Below are 14,480 nucleotides of genomic sequence, written 5' to 3' on the forward strand. Positions count from 1 at the left end.
TTTCACTTTTCTTGTCTTGGTCAAACTCACTCAGTGTTTTGTATCATTGTACCTTTGTCATAGTTATATACATGTGTTTTGAGGCTGTATTGTTGTAGGTTTCTTTCTTTATGTTATTTTTGACATTCTTTGGGAGTTTCACTTTCACTTCACATTGTATTCAAACTAGTTGTATTCTTCAGTCCCATTGACCTGCTTTTGTGGTCATTCATTGGACCCAATGTCACATGGTTCGGGTTCGAGTTTGGGTTCGAAAATGATTAGGTTCGGTTTGAGTTCGAATGTTTTGATGAGGTTCGTCATTAGGTTTGTCTACATATATTAATTTAAAATGAATTATATGATTAAATAGTAAGAAATAAACATCCGTAAACATCAAAAATGCTATCACAGACATGGAAACTGCAAGGATAAATTACAAGCTTGAGTTGCGACAAGAAGTTATGAGTTTTGATCTATGGACTTGGTCAATGGCTATGAGGTTCGCCAAACCTCAAATTTTTTTTAAGGTTCGCCAAAATTCGAATCTCAAGGTTAAAGTTCGACGAACCTTGTGACATAGATTGGACCTACTTTGTTGCCCATTTATTGGGCATTAATAAAATTATATCGTCTTACACCCTGATGATCACTCCAAAACAACTCCTCATGCGTGAAGTGTTTTTAGTTTCTGATATTTGGTTTGTTATTGTACCTTAAGCTATCATTTACACAATTTAGCTTTACTGTCTTTTTATCTAGTGAAGGGCAGGGGTTGAATGTGATATTTTCTTGCCCCTGAATAACTTAAAAGCTAAGCAATAGGACACATCCCTCAAGGGCTCGGTGTTCGGATCCTGCATTTGGGCATGTGATGCACTAGGACATGTGTTGAACACGTGCCCTAAATGTGTCCCAATGTGTAAGACACCAAGGTGTGAAAAATGTATGGGTTTGCACAACATTGTTGAGTTGGCATTAGCCAGCTTGGATCTTAATGAATTGGTGCTAGAGCCACTTGCTTTTGATGAGGGTGATCCTTTTTGAGGTAAAATCCTCCACACCAACAGATTCAGATCATGGATTGGATATGGAAGAGGAGGAGGATGGAGAAGGGGGTAGTGTCACTGGTGGTGATTTTGATGATTCTGACATGGAGGAGACTATTGACAATGATGAGCTATGGGATTCTTCCATCTACCTAGTATCTACCATATTTTGTATTTGCCATTGGCATTCCCACCTATAGTAGTAGTGACTTAGTATCTATGTAATACAGTTTGATTTTGATGACAACATTTGTTTTAATGGGAAAACTACATCTTCTGGTTCCAACTTCTAAGCTTTTATTTTATGACATATGGCATTCTCACTTATAGTAGTAGTGACTTGGTATCTATGTAATACAGTTTGATTTTGAGGACATCATTTGTTTTAATGGGAAGTCTATATCTTATGGTTCCAACTTCTGAGCTTTTTATGACATATATGTATTGAATATTCTAATTCTTGTGGTTTTGATCATCATTGATGCAGTAGCTAGTTGTATTAATATTTTGTAAATGTTCTAATTTCTAATAAAAATGGCTCTTTATGTCTGTATTTCTTTTTTGTATTTTGTAATTTGTAATTATATATATGTATAATGTTTCCCCTGTGTCTTATTTCCAGCGTGGATGTGTCCTGTGTTGTATACTTTGCATATGCGTGCGGGCGTGTGTGTATGATGTTTCCCTTGTGTGCTATTTCCAGTGCCAATGTGTCCTGTGTTGGATATTTTGTGTTTGCACGTGTCCTTCATGTCCTGTGTCCTCCTGTCATGTGAGTTGGTTAAAAAGTGAACTAAATTGAACTACTTACTAGCTTTCATGGGGCAATGTATGTTTGCAACCTATGTATAGGAGTAAGATCCATAAGAAGTTTTTCAATGACTAAAATTGTTAAGTAGACCCCAAAAAGTAATTATTGTCCATCAGAGCAGAAGAGAAAATGTATCCTAGTGCAGAAATAATGTTTGTTTAAATGCTTGGCTGAAGCTTCTTTCAGGCAAAAGATAAATAACTGTACAGTGCGCACCAAAGGAAATATTAGTTTCTGCCTTCTCGTTTTGTCCAATTACTTAACAAATTTGCTTTTGGGTATTTGCATTGTTTAACTGGTTCCATGGATACCAAAATTTACGAAGTTACTACTGTTATGAGTCATTTCCTGATAATTTTTTATTGAAAATTGTAATTATTATTGTGATATATATGGATATGGATGGCATGATCGAATTGCATTTTATTGCCTGCAGGGAAGTATAACAGTTAGTGCAATTTATGACAGTCGGACTCAAGACATAAGGAGCTCTGTAGTTGCAAGGGGAGACTTATGGAGGGCAGAGGCATCACATGGAGGATCTTCTTCTGGGAACTCTGCTGCACCGCCATTTCTTCTTCAACTTGGTCCAATCTTGTTTGTTCGAGATACAACACTTCTTCTTCCTGTTCACTTATCAAAGCAACACTTCCTTTGGTATGGTTTTGACAGGAAGGTAAGCACTCATGTTCAATCTCTCAAGCATATTGTAGGCTGATTGGCAATACGTTTTTTCTTTAACCATAACTGTAATATTTATATTACAAAAATGTACAAAAATGGATTATCACAGTCTTGCAGAAGCCCACTGTTTTGGTTGCCAAAGGCATGGGCAGAACTTAATATACATAATTACAAAACTATAAGTACTAGTCGTATAGATTTGACAAAAAGTACCCAGAAGCAAAACTACACAGAAATGCATATGCATAAAACACTAGCCACAGGGTTCTTGATTGTGCCAAGGAGATTCCTGTTGCTGAGCCAAGACGGGCGTTTAAGCCTGGCAGAGGGAAGCCATCCTCTGTGGCAGAATCAGAGGCAGAGATAGAGGAATGAAGACCCCCCTTAGATACCATTTGCAATTTTTCTAACTCTGGTCAAAGACTGACTATTTCATCCTCCAATTGCTATATTTTCGCTTGATGTTCCATAAGAATCTCCATGGTGGTGGAGACAGTAGAGGTCAATTGACAAACCTTGAGCTGCACATGCAATATTTCATCCTCAGGAGCCTTAGAGTGACTGTCCTGATCAGAAAAAGGCCAAGGGTGAGCCATGCCAACAACAAGAGAACTGCCACTCAGAACCCCTGCCAACAAATGTTGGTAGTGGTACCAGGCTGGGACTGCCACTAAATCCACAAACTGCGAGGGAGAGAGGATTATCAACCCATATATCAATTCCACCCTTACAAGGCCTCTTGATGCCCAGGAGAAGACTGGAAAGGTATCCACGCCTTATGATAACTAAAAGAAGAAAGCCTGTAAGGCCCGTACAGAAATCTGGGGTCTCACTGAAACTATGAACCAGAACCTCACCCACCATTTGAAGGGGGGTTAGTTCTTTCAATTTCCAGACTAAGCGAAGATAACCAGAGAACATGCAGGGGACTTGACAGTTTCCTTACCTGTGTTACCAGAGTTCCAGCGCAGGTGATGGAACCCCTGGGTGCTCCCCTGCAACACTCGCCATCAGACCACCCTCCATGGTCACCCAAGCCATATGCAGACTCAATGGCCTGCCCACCAAAATGATGCCACGGGCCACTGCCTCACACCCACAGAACCAACAATGAAAAGCTTGCCCAATCTCCAGATTTCAAACCCGCATCCATGTGGGGCAGGTACAATTTTTGTCCATATGCACCATTATTAGTAGTTGAAGGAACCGGTGCCGCACCAGGGTGAAAAGCCACCACCTTCCCAAGACATGGATGAAGATTAATGTTAGACAGGAGCTTGCATAACTTGGACCCCATCGGCTTTCCCAGCACATCATATCCTTGCATGCCAATTTCAAATGTCCAGTCAATCCGCTGCCATACGTCATGCTCACGGGATGGGAAGGCAGGATGTTATGTCATTCATGATGAGGGAGCCCACCTTGTGGGAAATTGCACTATTCGCCAGATTGTCTGCCACAGAGTTGTTAATCCAGAGGACATGCCAAACCACATGGTCCTCAATTTTTTTTTAACATTCTATTAATCCCTTTGAGAATAGATTTCTGCACTAGGTCATTTGAGGATGAGCCTGCAACAATATATTTGAATCCCCCACAATTAATCAATTCCAAATGCAATTGGGGAGCACTATACTCAGAAATTGAAACAATGCATAACCTTATGCCATACTCCATGAGTAAGATATTTCTCATTTTCCTCAGGGGCTAAATAAAGCCCCCCCCTGCACCTGCCACCCCTGCTGACTGGCAATATTTTGTACATACTACATATAACTGTGGTTTTATTCTTTATTCTATTTTTATTTTTCAGTATTATTTTATCGAGTCATCCATTGTGCTAATCTTTCATTCTACATTTTAGTTCTATAGTCTGAGTTATTTTCCAATAGAAAAGCATGTCTTGGCATTTCCTGTGCATCACTTGGTATTTATATCATTTGACTGTTTTATATTTTCAATGGTTATTGAGTTAAAATGTTTTGCTGTGTAATCCATGACATGGACATATGACTCTATTTATAGTCTCTTTTGATTTAAAAAGAGACTTGATGATTATTTTTATTATTTATATATTTATGTACCAAAGATGGCCTTCTACACTGAGCACTTCTTGGAGTTGAGAGATGGGCTCATTATTCGACCCCAATATACATTTCACCACTGGATGCATGATCTTCGCATTCATCTAGGCCAGTTTAGAGTAGGTTCTCATAGACTTCGGGTAGAGACGGACCACCAGATTGATAGGCCAGACAGAATCTGTCAGGTATGTCATTTACAGGAAGTAGAGACCGAGGTGCACTTCATTTTTGGATGCCCTATCTACTACGAGATCAGAGGAAGGTTCCATTGCTTGTTTAGAGACTCTCAGACCCTCACAGACTTTTTCAGGTACCCCAGATGTTTGGCCCTATATATGCAGGAGGATCTTAGGTTCTGAGTGCATATTCTTCAGCCTCCCATCAGACCGGACCCCACACAGAGGATCACGACATTTTTCAGGGTACTACCTTCAGACAGGGGCACAAAGAGAATGATTGATACCGTTTCATATCCAGACTCTAGACCAGTGAGGATCCGTGGGACCTCACCCCGCCACACAAGACCTCAGCGGCTAAACCGTATCAGATCCGTCCATTGGAGACGGACTAGGTCCTCCATACCTCATCAGTGCACAAACTCCGACAAAGAATGAGTTAGTGGACAGTCCGTACCTCCCACTGACCCTTCATCAGGCCAGCAAACTTTGTGGAATTTTTTTCAGTGCTCTTCAGTCAGTCTCGGATGTTAGGAGAGATGGGTCTGATCCTCTTCGTCAGGGCATTCCATACATTGTATCTTTTATGTTCCTGCATTGTACCTTTTATATTCATGCATTGTATTTTTTATAGGAGACTGTTTGGTTCTCCCGCATTTTATGGACATCATTGTACTCAACAGTCCCTTTGACCTACTTTGTGGTCATTAGTTGGACATAAATATAATTATCTTATCTTATCTTACATTGCCTGATTCACATTATCCACGAGGCTGGCAGAGCAACAATTCATTTACAAGTCACAAGCAGGGAGTGTTAGTTTTTGGCTTGTTGCTTCGAACTTGTTTTGCATATATCTTCAGCTGGATGAGTGCTGGGTGTAGGGCGCCCTATTTGCATACCTACCTTGGCACATGTAGGACACCTTACATGGTAGCTACTTGGAGAAGCATGCTTGGCAGCAGTAATTATGTATCTACCTAACCTAGTACACATCAGAGCACACCACCTAAGTTGTTACTTAGAGTTTAGTGCACTTAGCACATGGAGTTATACCCAGCTAACTTTGGCACATATAGATAGGGTGCACTGTTTGAGGAAGGGCTTTTCCTCTTGGGTCGAAGGTGGACCTAGTTGAGAGGAAAAATCTTTTGGAGGATGCCTGGATTGGTTAACAGTGGACCTTGTTTTGTTGAGCACTCCACTTGCGGACCTGGAACCATTCTTGCTTGTCGATCTAGTGTAGGGCGTGATGGTAGCCTCTTCCCCCCTTATTCTTTAAAAGAGGAGGCACTTCACTTTAATTGGAGTAGAGTAGAAGATAACAATAGCTAGAGATTAGCATGAGGTTTTAATAGCTAGGGTTTTACTATTTATTTGGCTTTATGATGTTTAGAGAAGTTGGTTTTGCATTGTAAGCTTGGGAGAAGGTGATTTTCTGTTTGGGTTTTGGATTTGCAGCCCAGGAGAGACAAATTTGTTGTGGTATTGTCATATTTCATGTGTAATAGAAAGATGTGTGTTTGTTGTCCCAAATTTGCATGTCGATCTGATTTTATAGATATAATTTCTGGGTGTTTTAGTTGCCAATTTATTGTGTTGATGTAATGAAGAGTTGAGTTGAAGCTGAGCTGACTTAGCATCCTTTAATTTATAGTTTCAGATTTGATTTAGGCTTGGCTGATGCTGAGCGAATTGATTATTGAATCTGTTAGCTTAGTAGCTGCTGAATGATCTAATGTGTAATATGTGATGTCTACACTCTTGAAGTTTGCCTACAACAATTATGTTGTTGCAGATATAAAGTTTTGACAGGGTTTTCTGGAGAAATAAGATTTAACACTAGACATGAAACTTCTATGGTGCAAATCTGCTGTCATATGAGGCAAGAATTTTAACATGGTATTGGATTGGTGATATTTTTCTGCCCATTGCATGGAGAATTTAGCCATCTATGGGAGGGAGCTGAGAACTGAAGTTTCTATGGGTGTGATGCCCATAAAGCTCCAGTGATTGCAGTTGATACATATGCTTGTGAGAGGCACCAGAACTTGTGAGGTTTGTGTGGGGGTCATATGCATTAGATGCTTTGGTGATTGGGGTGTCTTTTGTGTGCTTGACCAGGGTGATTTGAACCCATGATAGGTTGCTTCTTTTGCTGATTTGTTTTGATTAAAGTTATGTTCAAGGGGATTATTGTGGATTCCACGAAGGACTGCCGGAATGCTTACATCTCAAGTAAATGACAAAGGAGTGTGTGATGCTTTGGTGTTTGATAGTGGCAGACCATGTGAGTTGTGGCATATGTGCTTTTGGTCATTTGCACTATGAATCTGTTTGACTTTTGAAGAATATGGTACAGGGATTGCCAGACTTCAATCTAGAGTATTCAAAGGAGTTCAATGGATGTGCAAGTTGCAAGCATCCAAGTGTTGTTTTTCCAAGCAATGAGCAGAAATCGAGAAAGATTCTCAAGTTGATCTATTTGGATGTTTTTGGGCCTATGTCTTCCTTATTATTGAAAGGTAGTCCATATTATGTTTCTATCATTGATGATTCCTCTTGCAGAACCTGATTTTTTTATGAAGACTAAGGATGAAGTGATCTTTACCTTTAAAGAGTTCAAAGCTTTGGTTGAAAATTAGATAGGGTAGAAGATCGAAGTGCATAGATTTGATAATGGATGAGAGTACACCTCCAAGGACTTTGATGTATTTTGTAGGGAAGCAAGGATTAAGAGCGAGTAACAGTGCCTTACAACTTACAATAGAATGGGGTTTGGAAGAGTAGGAATAGATCTATTGTCGAAACTACTAAGACCATGATGCATGGCATGGATTTGCCAAAGTGTCTTTGTGCAAAGGTGTGCAATACAATAGTCCATATCTTGAATTGATGTTCTCACATGATCTTGAAGGACATTGCATTGGAGGAGGCACTTATTGGTGAGAAACTTGAGGTATTGCATTTTTGTGTTTTTGTTTTTGCAATTTACATTCATGCTCTCGATGAGAAAAGGCCTAAGCATGAACTCTCAAATATCAAGTGTATTTTTGTTGAATTAGAATGAGACATCCCAGGGTTACAAGATATACATTTCAACACATAGGAAGATTGTGGTAAGCAGGGATTTGAAGTTTGATGTGGATGGATGGTCACTGAGGACACAAAAGCCTCCTTCAATGATTAAAGAAGGTGAAAACTTGGCCTAGAATCTTTGTGGAAATTAAAAGATAAATCAAATTTGAATATTGAAGTGTCTAGTTAATGGAAGGAATCCTTATTTCCTTCTAGTTTAGTGACGAAGTTGAGATGGCTTAACTAGAAATTGCAAGATGGATGGTAACAAGTGGGCATACCTAAATCTATATTTTGTGAGTAATCCTCCTAAGAAAATTTTCGACTCATGTTGCCTTAATGACTTTATTGTTGCAAAAAAACTTGTGAGGAAGCAACTGAAGGGTAGGTATTGTGGGATTCTATAATAGAAGAGTATAATATCTGGGTGATAGTTCCAAAAGCTACTTTGGAATCAATGATTTTTTCCAATCATGCAGTTGATGGGGGCGTTGAAAGGTAAAACATCGAATTGGTTGATAGAGGATTCTCTTAGAAAGAGAGTGTTGATCTTGATGAGACTTTTGCGCTAGTTATTATAAGTTTTCAAGTGCTTGGTTGAGGTAATTATGTTTACAGGTTGATGAAGGCCCTTTATGCACTGATGAATGCACCATGATTGATTGGTTGATTAGTATTTTAGGATTGATGAGTGTTTACTCAAGTTGGTATTTTCCAAGATTTGTGAAGGTTTCAATCTTTTGGCCTTCATTTGATAGAAACCAAGTGTAATAGAGATGATACTTGATTTCTCTTCTTGATAATTACTTGTGAATGTTAGCTGGCTTCTTTATTACTTATTATATCTTCTTCATCAAGCAATTATACAAATGTGCAAAAATATAAAGATCACAAAGAAATAAGAGACACCAAGATTTAGGCTCCAAGCCAAGACAAAACCCCAAAAGGGGGAAAACCCAACAATCCTCTTCTTATAGAATCAGATCAAAATGAGATATCTAAGACCAAGACAAAGACCAAATTGCCACAAAGGTTCCAAGTCAACCCTTTGCCAAGTCTCCTCCAACAAGTCAAAGTCAACAAAAGCTAATGCTGGTCAAACTTCTTGAAATCTGGTCAAAATCATAGAATTTTCAGTTTTGCAGTAGAGGCCAAATTTCGGCCCTGTAATTACCTCAGAGATGCCAATTTTTTTTTTGCATGTGTGAACAAAATAAGGCAAAAAACTCTTTTTCTCTCTCCTGACTTTCTACTCTGCTCCTTTGACTTTGACTTTCTTCCTTCTTCATTAGGTGTAGAAATTGATATACAATGTGATGATCTGAATGGTCTTCCAAGAGGTCAAGTTGACTCTTATATATAGCTATCCAGGAGGGTAGGTGCCACATACGCCGACTTGTCCAAGGAGGGCCGACTTGGTCTTTGTGTTGACTCTTTGACTTGAGAATAAATTTCAATTTTTTTTTCAAATGTCCAAATGGGACATGATTCAAATACAAATTCTTTTGACTCATAATAAATTCGTTTGACTCTTTTTGACTCTTTGAGCATGAAGAACATGCTTTGACAAAAAATAAAATATAATAATAATGAATATAATAAATATGTCAATGATAAAATTACATTACATTATGAAGACTGATACTAGTTACAATTTCAACACTCCCTCTTAACTAGGGAGGTATTCATAATGACTCAATAGGATATTCTCAAGTTGAAATATTCATATAAGAAAGGGTCCAGATTGATAAGCATCAACGATGATTACATCATCATAACGAACATTGTCAAACTACCAAGGCCCAGTACGCTCTATCTCTCCACTAGATCAGAGCACAATGCTGGGAGACATTAATTTGGATGCCACCACCTCTTAAGGCACATACCCCACCTGAGTGTTCCCAAGGTATGACCTTATAGGACCATTTCCTAACCTCGAGGAAAAGTACGCCTTTCGCACCATTCTTTACCAAGTCCATGTATCCAACTTATGATGTTAATCCTAATCAACCACAATACATGACTTAAGAATGTAGTCCCTGATGCTTATCCAATCCACCATTCTCCCTATTAGTTTTCATGCACTAGGCTTACGACTATTAGTCTTGGCCATAGTACGTGACACATGGAGAACACGGTGTCCATCCTCACTCCCTCTCAACTAGGGAGGAGATCCTCACTCCCTCTCAACTAGGGAGGGGATATCCACAAGCCTAAACTTGTCTCAAAAATACTCATCCTTTTCAATGAAAAGGAACTTCATCAATGCATCGGCTACTTGCTCGTCAATGGAGATATACTTGTAGCATCATGGCTTTATCAAGTCACAAATCATAACGTGGTTTGATCTTCTTGGTTCTTTGATGCTTTTCGTAATCGAATTCATCATGTCATCAAGTAGTACATCAAACATCTTATGGAGCCAAACTTCCATACAACTGATTTGTACAAGCCTTCACTCCGGTGGGAGAAGTATGCTTAGGGAAGACGAAGCCCAAGTGGCTTCAAGATATCTTGCGTGAGGCCACATCAGTTGCTGGGCCAAAGAGATAGGTTAGAGAGAGTAAGCCACCTGAGTGGTTCTGTAGTTAAATGGTATTGGTAACAAGCATTGTTGACTCCGAGCCTTCTAGTTATGTGGAGGCAGCCAGCCAGCAGGTCTGGAGAGAGGCCATGATGGAGGAGTATTCTTCTATTATGAATAACGATGTTTGGGAGGTAGTGCCGAGGCTTGAAGGTAAATCAGTTGCTACTTCTAGATGGCTCTACAAGATAAAGCATGCTGCAGATGGCAGCATCGAGAAGTTCAAGGCTCGATTTGTGGCGAGAGGGTTCTCACAGGTAGAGGGAGTTGACTATGAGGAGACCTTCACTCCCGTAGCTCGATATACCTCTATTCGCTCCATTATATCGATTGCAGTAGAGATGGGTTGGAAGATCCACCAGATGGATGTGAAGACCGCATTTCTCAGTGGCTTCTTTCAGCAGGAGGTTTATATTGAGCAACCGCAGGGCTTTGAGGTGCATGGGAAGGAGTCCCATGTATGCAGATTGAAAAAGGCACTCTATGGCCTGAAGCAAGCTCCTAGAGCTTGGTACTCTACGATTGATACATACTTGTAGTAGTTGGGTTTCACAAAGAGTGAGGCTGATCTGAACCTATACTTTATTGTGGTGGGTGAGGAGCCTCTCATTCGTATGTTGATGACTTGATCATCACTGGTGCAGAGAGACTCATTGAGGGTTGCAAGAGAGATCTTGCTTCAAAGTTTGAGATGAAGGATATCGGCTTGATGCATTATTTTCTGGGATTGGAGGTGTGGCAAGAGGTGGGGCATTTCTTCTTGGGACAAGGGAAGTACATTGTGGATATTCTTACTAGATTTCACATGGAGGACTGCAAACCCATGTCTACACCTATGATCACTAACTGGAAGAAGCTTCACGCTTCTGATTCCGAGTTGGTGGATCCTACTCTATATAGAAAGCTAATTGGTAAATTGATGTATTTGGTCAACACTCGACCATATATATGTTTTGCAGTTAACACTATGAATAAGTTCATGTGTGAGCCCCAGGAGAGTGCACTGGGTGGCTGCAAAACACATTCTTCGTTACTTGCAGGGGACTGTGGATTTCTGGGATTGGAGGTGTGGCAGGAGGAGGGGCATTTCTTCCTGGGACAAGGGAAGTACATTGTGAATATTCTTAGTAGATTTCACATGGAGGACTGCAAACCCATGTCTACACCTATGATCACTAACTGGAAGAAGCTTCACGCTTCTGATTCCGAGTTGGTGGATCCTACTCTATACAGAAAGCTGATTGGTAAATTGATGTATTTGGTCAACACTCAACCATATATATGTTTTGCAGTTAACACTATGAATTAGTTCATGTGTGAGCCCAGGAGAGTGCATTGGGTGGCTGCAAAACACATTCTTCATTACTTGCATGGGACCGTGGATTTTGGTCTGGATTATAGACAGGGTGATGGAGTGAGATTGGCAGGGTACATGGATTCAGATTGGGCAGGTTGTGCTTTAGATAGGAAGAGTACTTCCGGGCGCTGTTTTGGGTTGGGTTCGACAGTTGTGTCGTGGATCAGCCGGAAACAACAGCCAATTGCATTGAGCTCAACTGAGGTAGAGTATATTGTTGCTAGTTTGGCTAGTTGTGAGGCCATATGGCTTTGCAAGATATTGTTTGGTCTATTTGGTCAGGCATTGAGACCTTCCGTAATTTACTGTGATTATCAGAGTTGCATAAAACTCACGGAGAATCCAGTTTTTCATGACAGGTCAAAGCATATTGAGATCAAGTATCACTTCATTCGAGACTGTCCAAAAGGGAGCTGTCAAGCTTGAGTACATTTCCACAAATGAGCAGGTAGTGGACATTTTCACCAAAGCCTTACCACGGGGCAAGCATGTGTACTTCAGAGACAAGATGAGAGTGGTGAGGAACACTTTCCTAGGTAAGAGGGAGTGTTAAAGTCTGGGTACCAGAGGACAAGTGGTTCCGTAAGGCTTTGATTTTTGGTCTAGGGAAAAGTGTCTAAATTTATTTGTACTTTTATCCTAAAGTGACTTTATAAGTGGTAAAGTCAATTTAATTTAAAAGTGACTTTATAAGTGGTATAGTTACATTTGAGAGAAAGAGAAGAGAGAGCAAGGAGAAAATTTATGAACAGTGAGGAAGTGAAGGAGAGTAGCAAGAAGACATGTCAGCAAATCTGGGCAACAACATTTATTGGCACGCATCCCAAGGTAAAACTGTACAACAGGAGAAAGACACATAAATCGAGGAAGAGGGAGAGCAACAAGGACACGAATTTCGAGGCAGATTTGGGCAATCTGTACAATTCGTACAAGTCTTGGTCACATTTTTCGAGGTAGGCCGTACAACATTTAATGCTGTTTTATTGTTGGAAAATTTCTGTTTTGGTTGTTTGTTGATTGGCACGATTTTCGAGGTGGAGTTCAAGCATGGAAATCGAGATAAGTTGTAATTTGTGGTTGCTGGAATTTTTACTATGTGTTTCAGTTTCTCTGTAAAAGCATTTTCAGAAATAAAGAAGAGCTCTCAGACTGGTTTTCCCCAAGAGTTGTATTGGGTTTTCCAGGGTCACATTGACCAAAAATCAGTGTTATTTTCTGTGTGTGGTTGTCATAATTTTACTGTGTTTTATTTTTTCAATTTCAGCAGTTGTGAAATCTCTAAATTTGTGTTTTCAGAAAATATTGTCATTTACAGATTTTAGAATTTTTATCATGCTTGGATTTAAAACTAAATGCATGGAGTGATAAGGAAAACTAGTAACCGGAGTGGGGTCTGAAATTTCTTCATTATTCAATCAACAACCATATAATATTTCTATTTTGTGTAGTTACTATTTTGAAATACATGCCATCCATGTTGCAGGAAACGTAGGGCAAGGGGGAGTTTCTGCACGGAAACGGGTACGAAATGATGAAACGCATATGGTACGGCCCTGAAACGCGTTTCAGGCCATATTGCCATGTTTCACGAAACTGAAACGTGGGCAGTATGGCCTGAAACGCGTTTTAGGGCCGTACGACTCACGTTTCAGCTTTTTACTTGTTTGTTTGTTTGTCTGTTTGTTTGTTTAATTTGTTTTCTAATTTATTTTTAGGTTATCCTCGTGACTTCTAGTTGCTTCTAGATGCCTGTCTAAAGTTATAAAAGTGAACTTTTGCCCTAGTGTTGATATGCAGTTCATGGTAATGTTAAATTCTTAAAGTAAAAGTGAGAATATCACTTTTACTTAAATTTTTGACATTACCATGAAATGACTCAGGATGTTTGAGAGTGGTTTCGCCCTCATTGGATTTCATATGGAGAAAGTAGAATTTTAGATCTCACTCAAAATCCAGCAGACTTATCTGTTTTTCTAGATTTTAGGATTGGGGGGATTGCAATGTTTCCATTGGATTTTATCATTTACTAGGCTATGGAACTTGTATTTAATCAAGAGAACCAAGCCCTCTATGCAGGGGAGACTCCCAATAATGAAGAGCATGTAGGGTACTAGGGTATGAAACTTGTATTTAATCAAGAGCACTAAGGTCGTTCGACTATGTAGGAGGAGACTTCCAATCAAGCACGAGACAAGAAATTAGAAATTTCTCGTGGCTGATTTTGGATATTTCTATTTTCATTATGTGAATATTCATGAGTAAATGTGATGTAAATTTAGAGGCTTATGGTTTATGCATTGACAATTGACAATTTTATCATAATGTAATAAATTATAAGGTATCATATATGCTTTATGATTGCACATATTTTTTAAATGTCCATATATATATATATATTCGCGTTTCCCCGTTTCCAAAATTTGGGGAGGTCGCGTTTCGTATTGCTTCCCGTTTCGAAAACTCGTACCCGTTTCCCCGTTTCGTGCAACCTAGCATGCCATGTATGATCCTATTCCATTTAAACTTTAAATTGACATTGAATGTTAGTGAAGTGCGAATAATGCAAATGGCTAATTGATTTAAGGAACTTTTGTGTTTTTTCAATTTCCAAGATGTGTGTTCATCGATCATAGATATTTTGCACCTCGTGGTTGGACTGTCCAAACAACCAACCAACT

General features: G+C 39.5%; 1 protein-coding gene across 2 annotated transcripts in view; it reads left to right on the forward strand.

Annotated features, from left to right (window-relative positions):
• The window catches only part of LOC149139292 (uncharacterized), a 225,017-nt gene that overhangs the window by 62,981 nt on the left and 147,556 nt on the right, over positions 1–14,480 (forward strand). For both annotated transcript variants that reach the window (XM_089448140.1, XM_089448141.1), the window contains exon 2: positions 2,276–2,515. In XM_089448140.1, the coding sequence (XP_089304266.1) occupies positions 2,276–2,515 (240 nt within the window). The remainder of the gene's footprint in view (positions 1–2,275; positions 2,516–14,480) is intronic.

Source organism: Pinus tabuliformis, chromosome X (genome assembly GCF_031772625.1).
Source record: "Pinus tabuliformis cultivar Carrire ecotype Pingquan chromosome X, CPIR1, whole genome shotgun sequence".
Taxonomy (NCBI): domain Eukaryota; kingdom Viridiplantae; phylum Streptophyta; class Pinopsida; order Pinales; family Pinaceae; genus Pinus; species Pinus tabuliformis.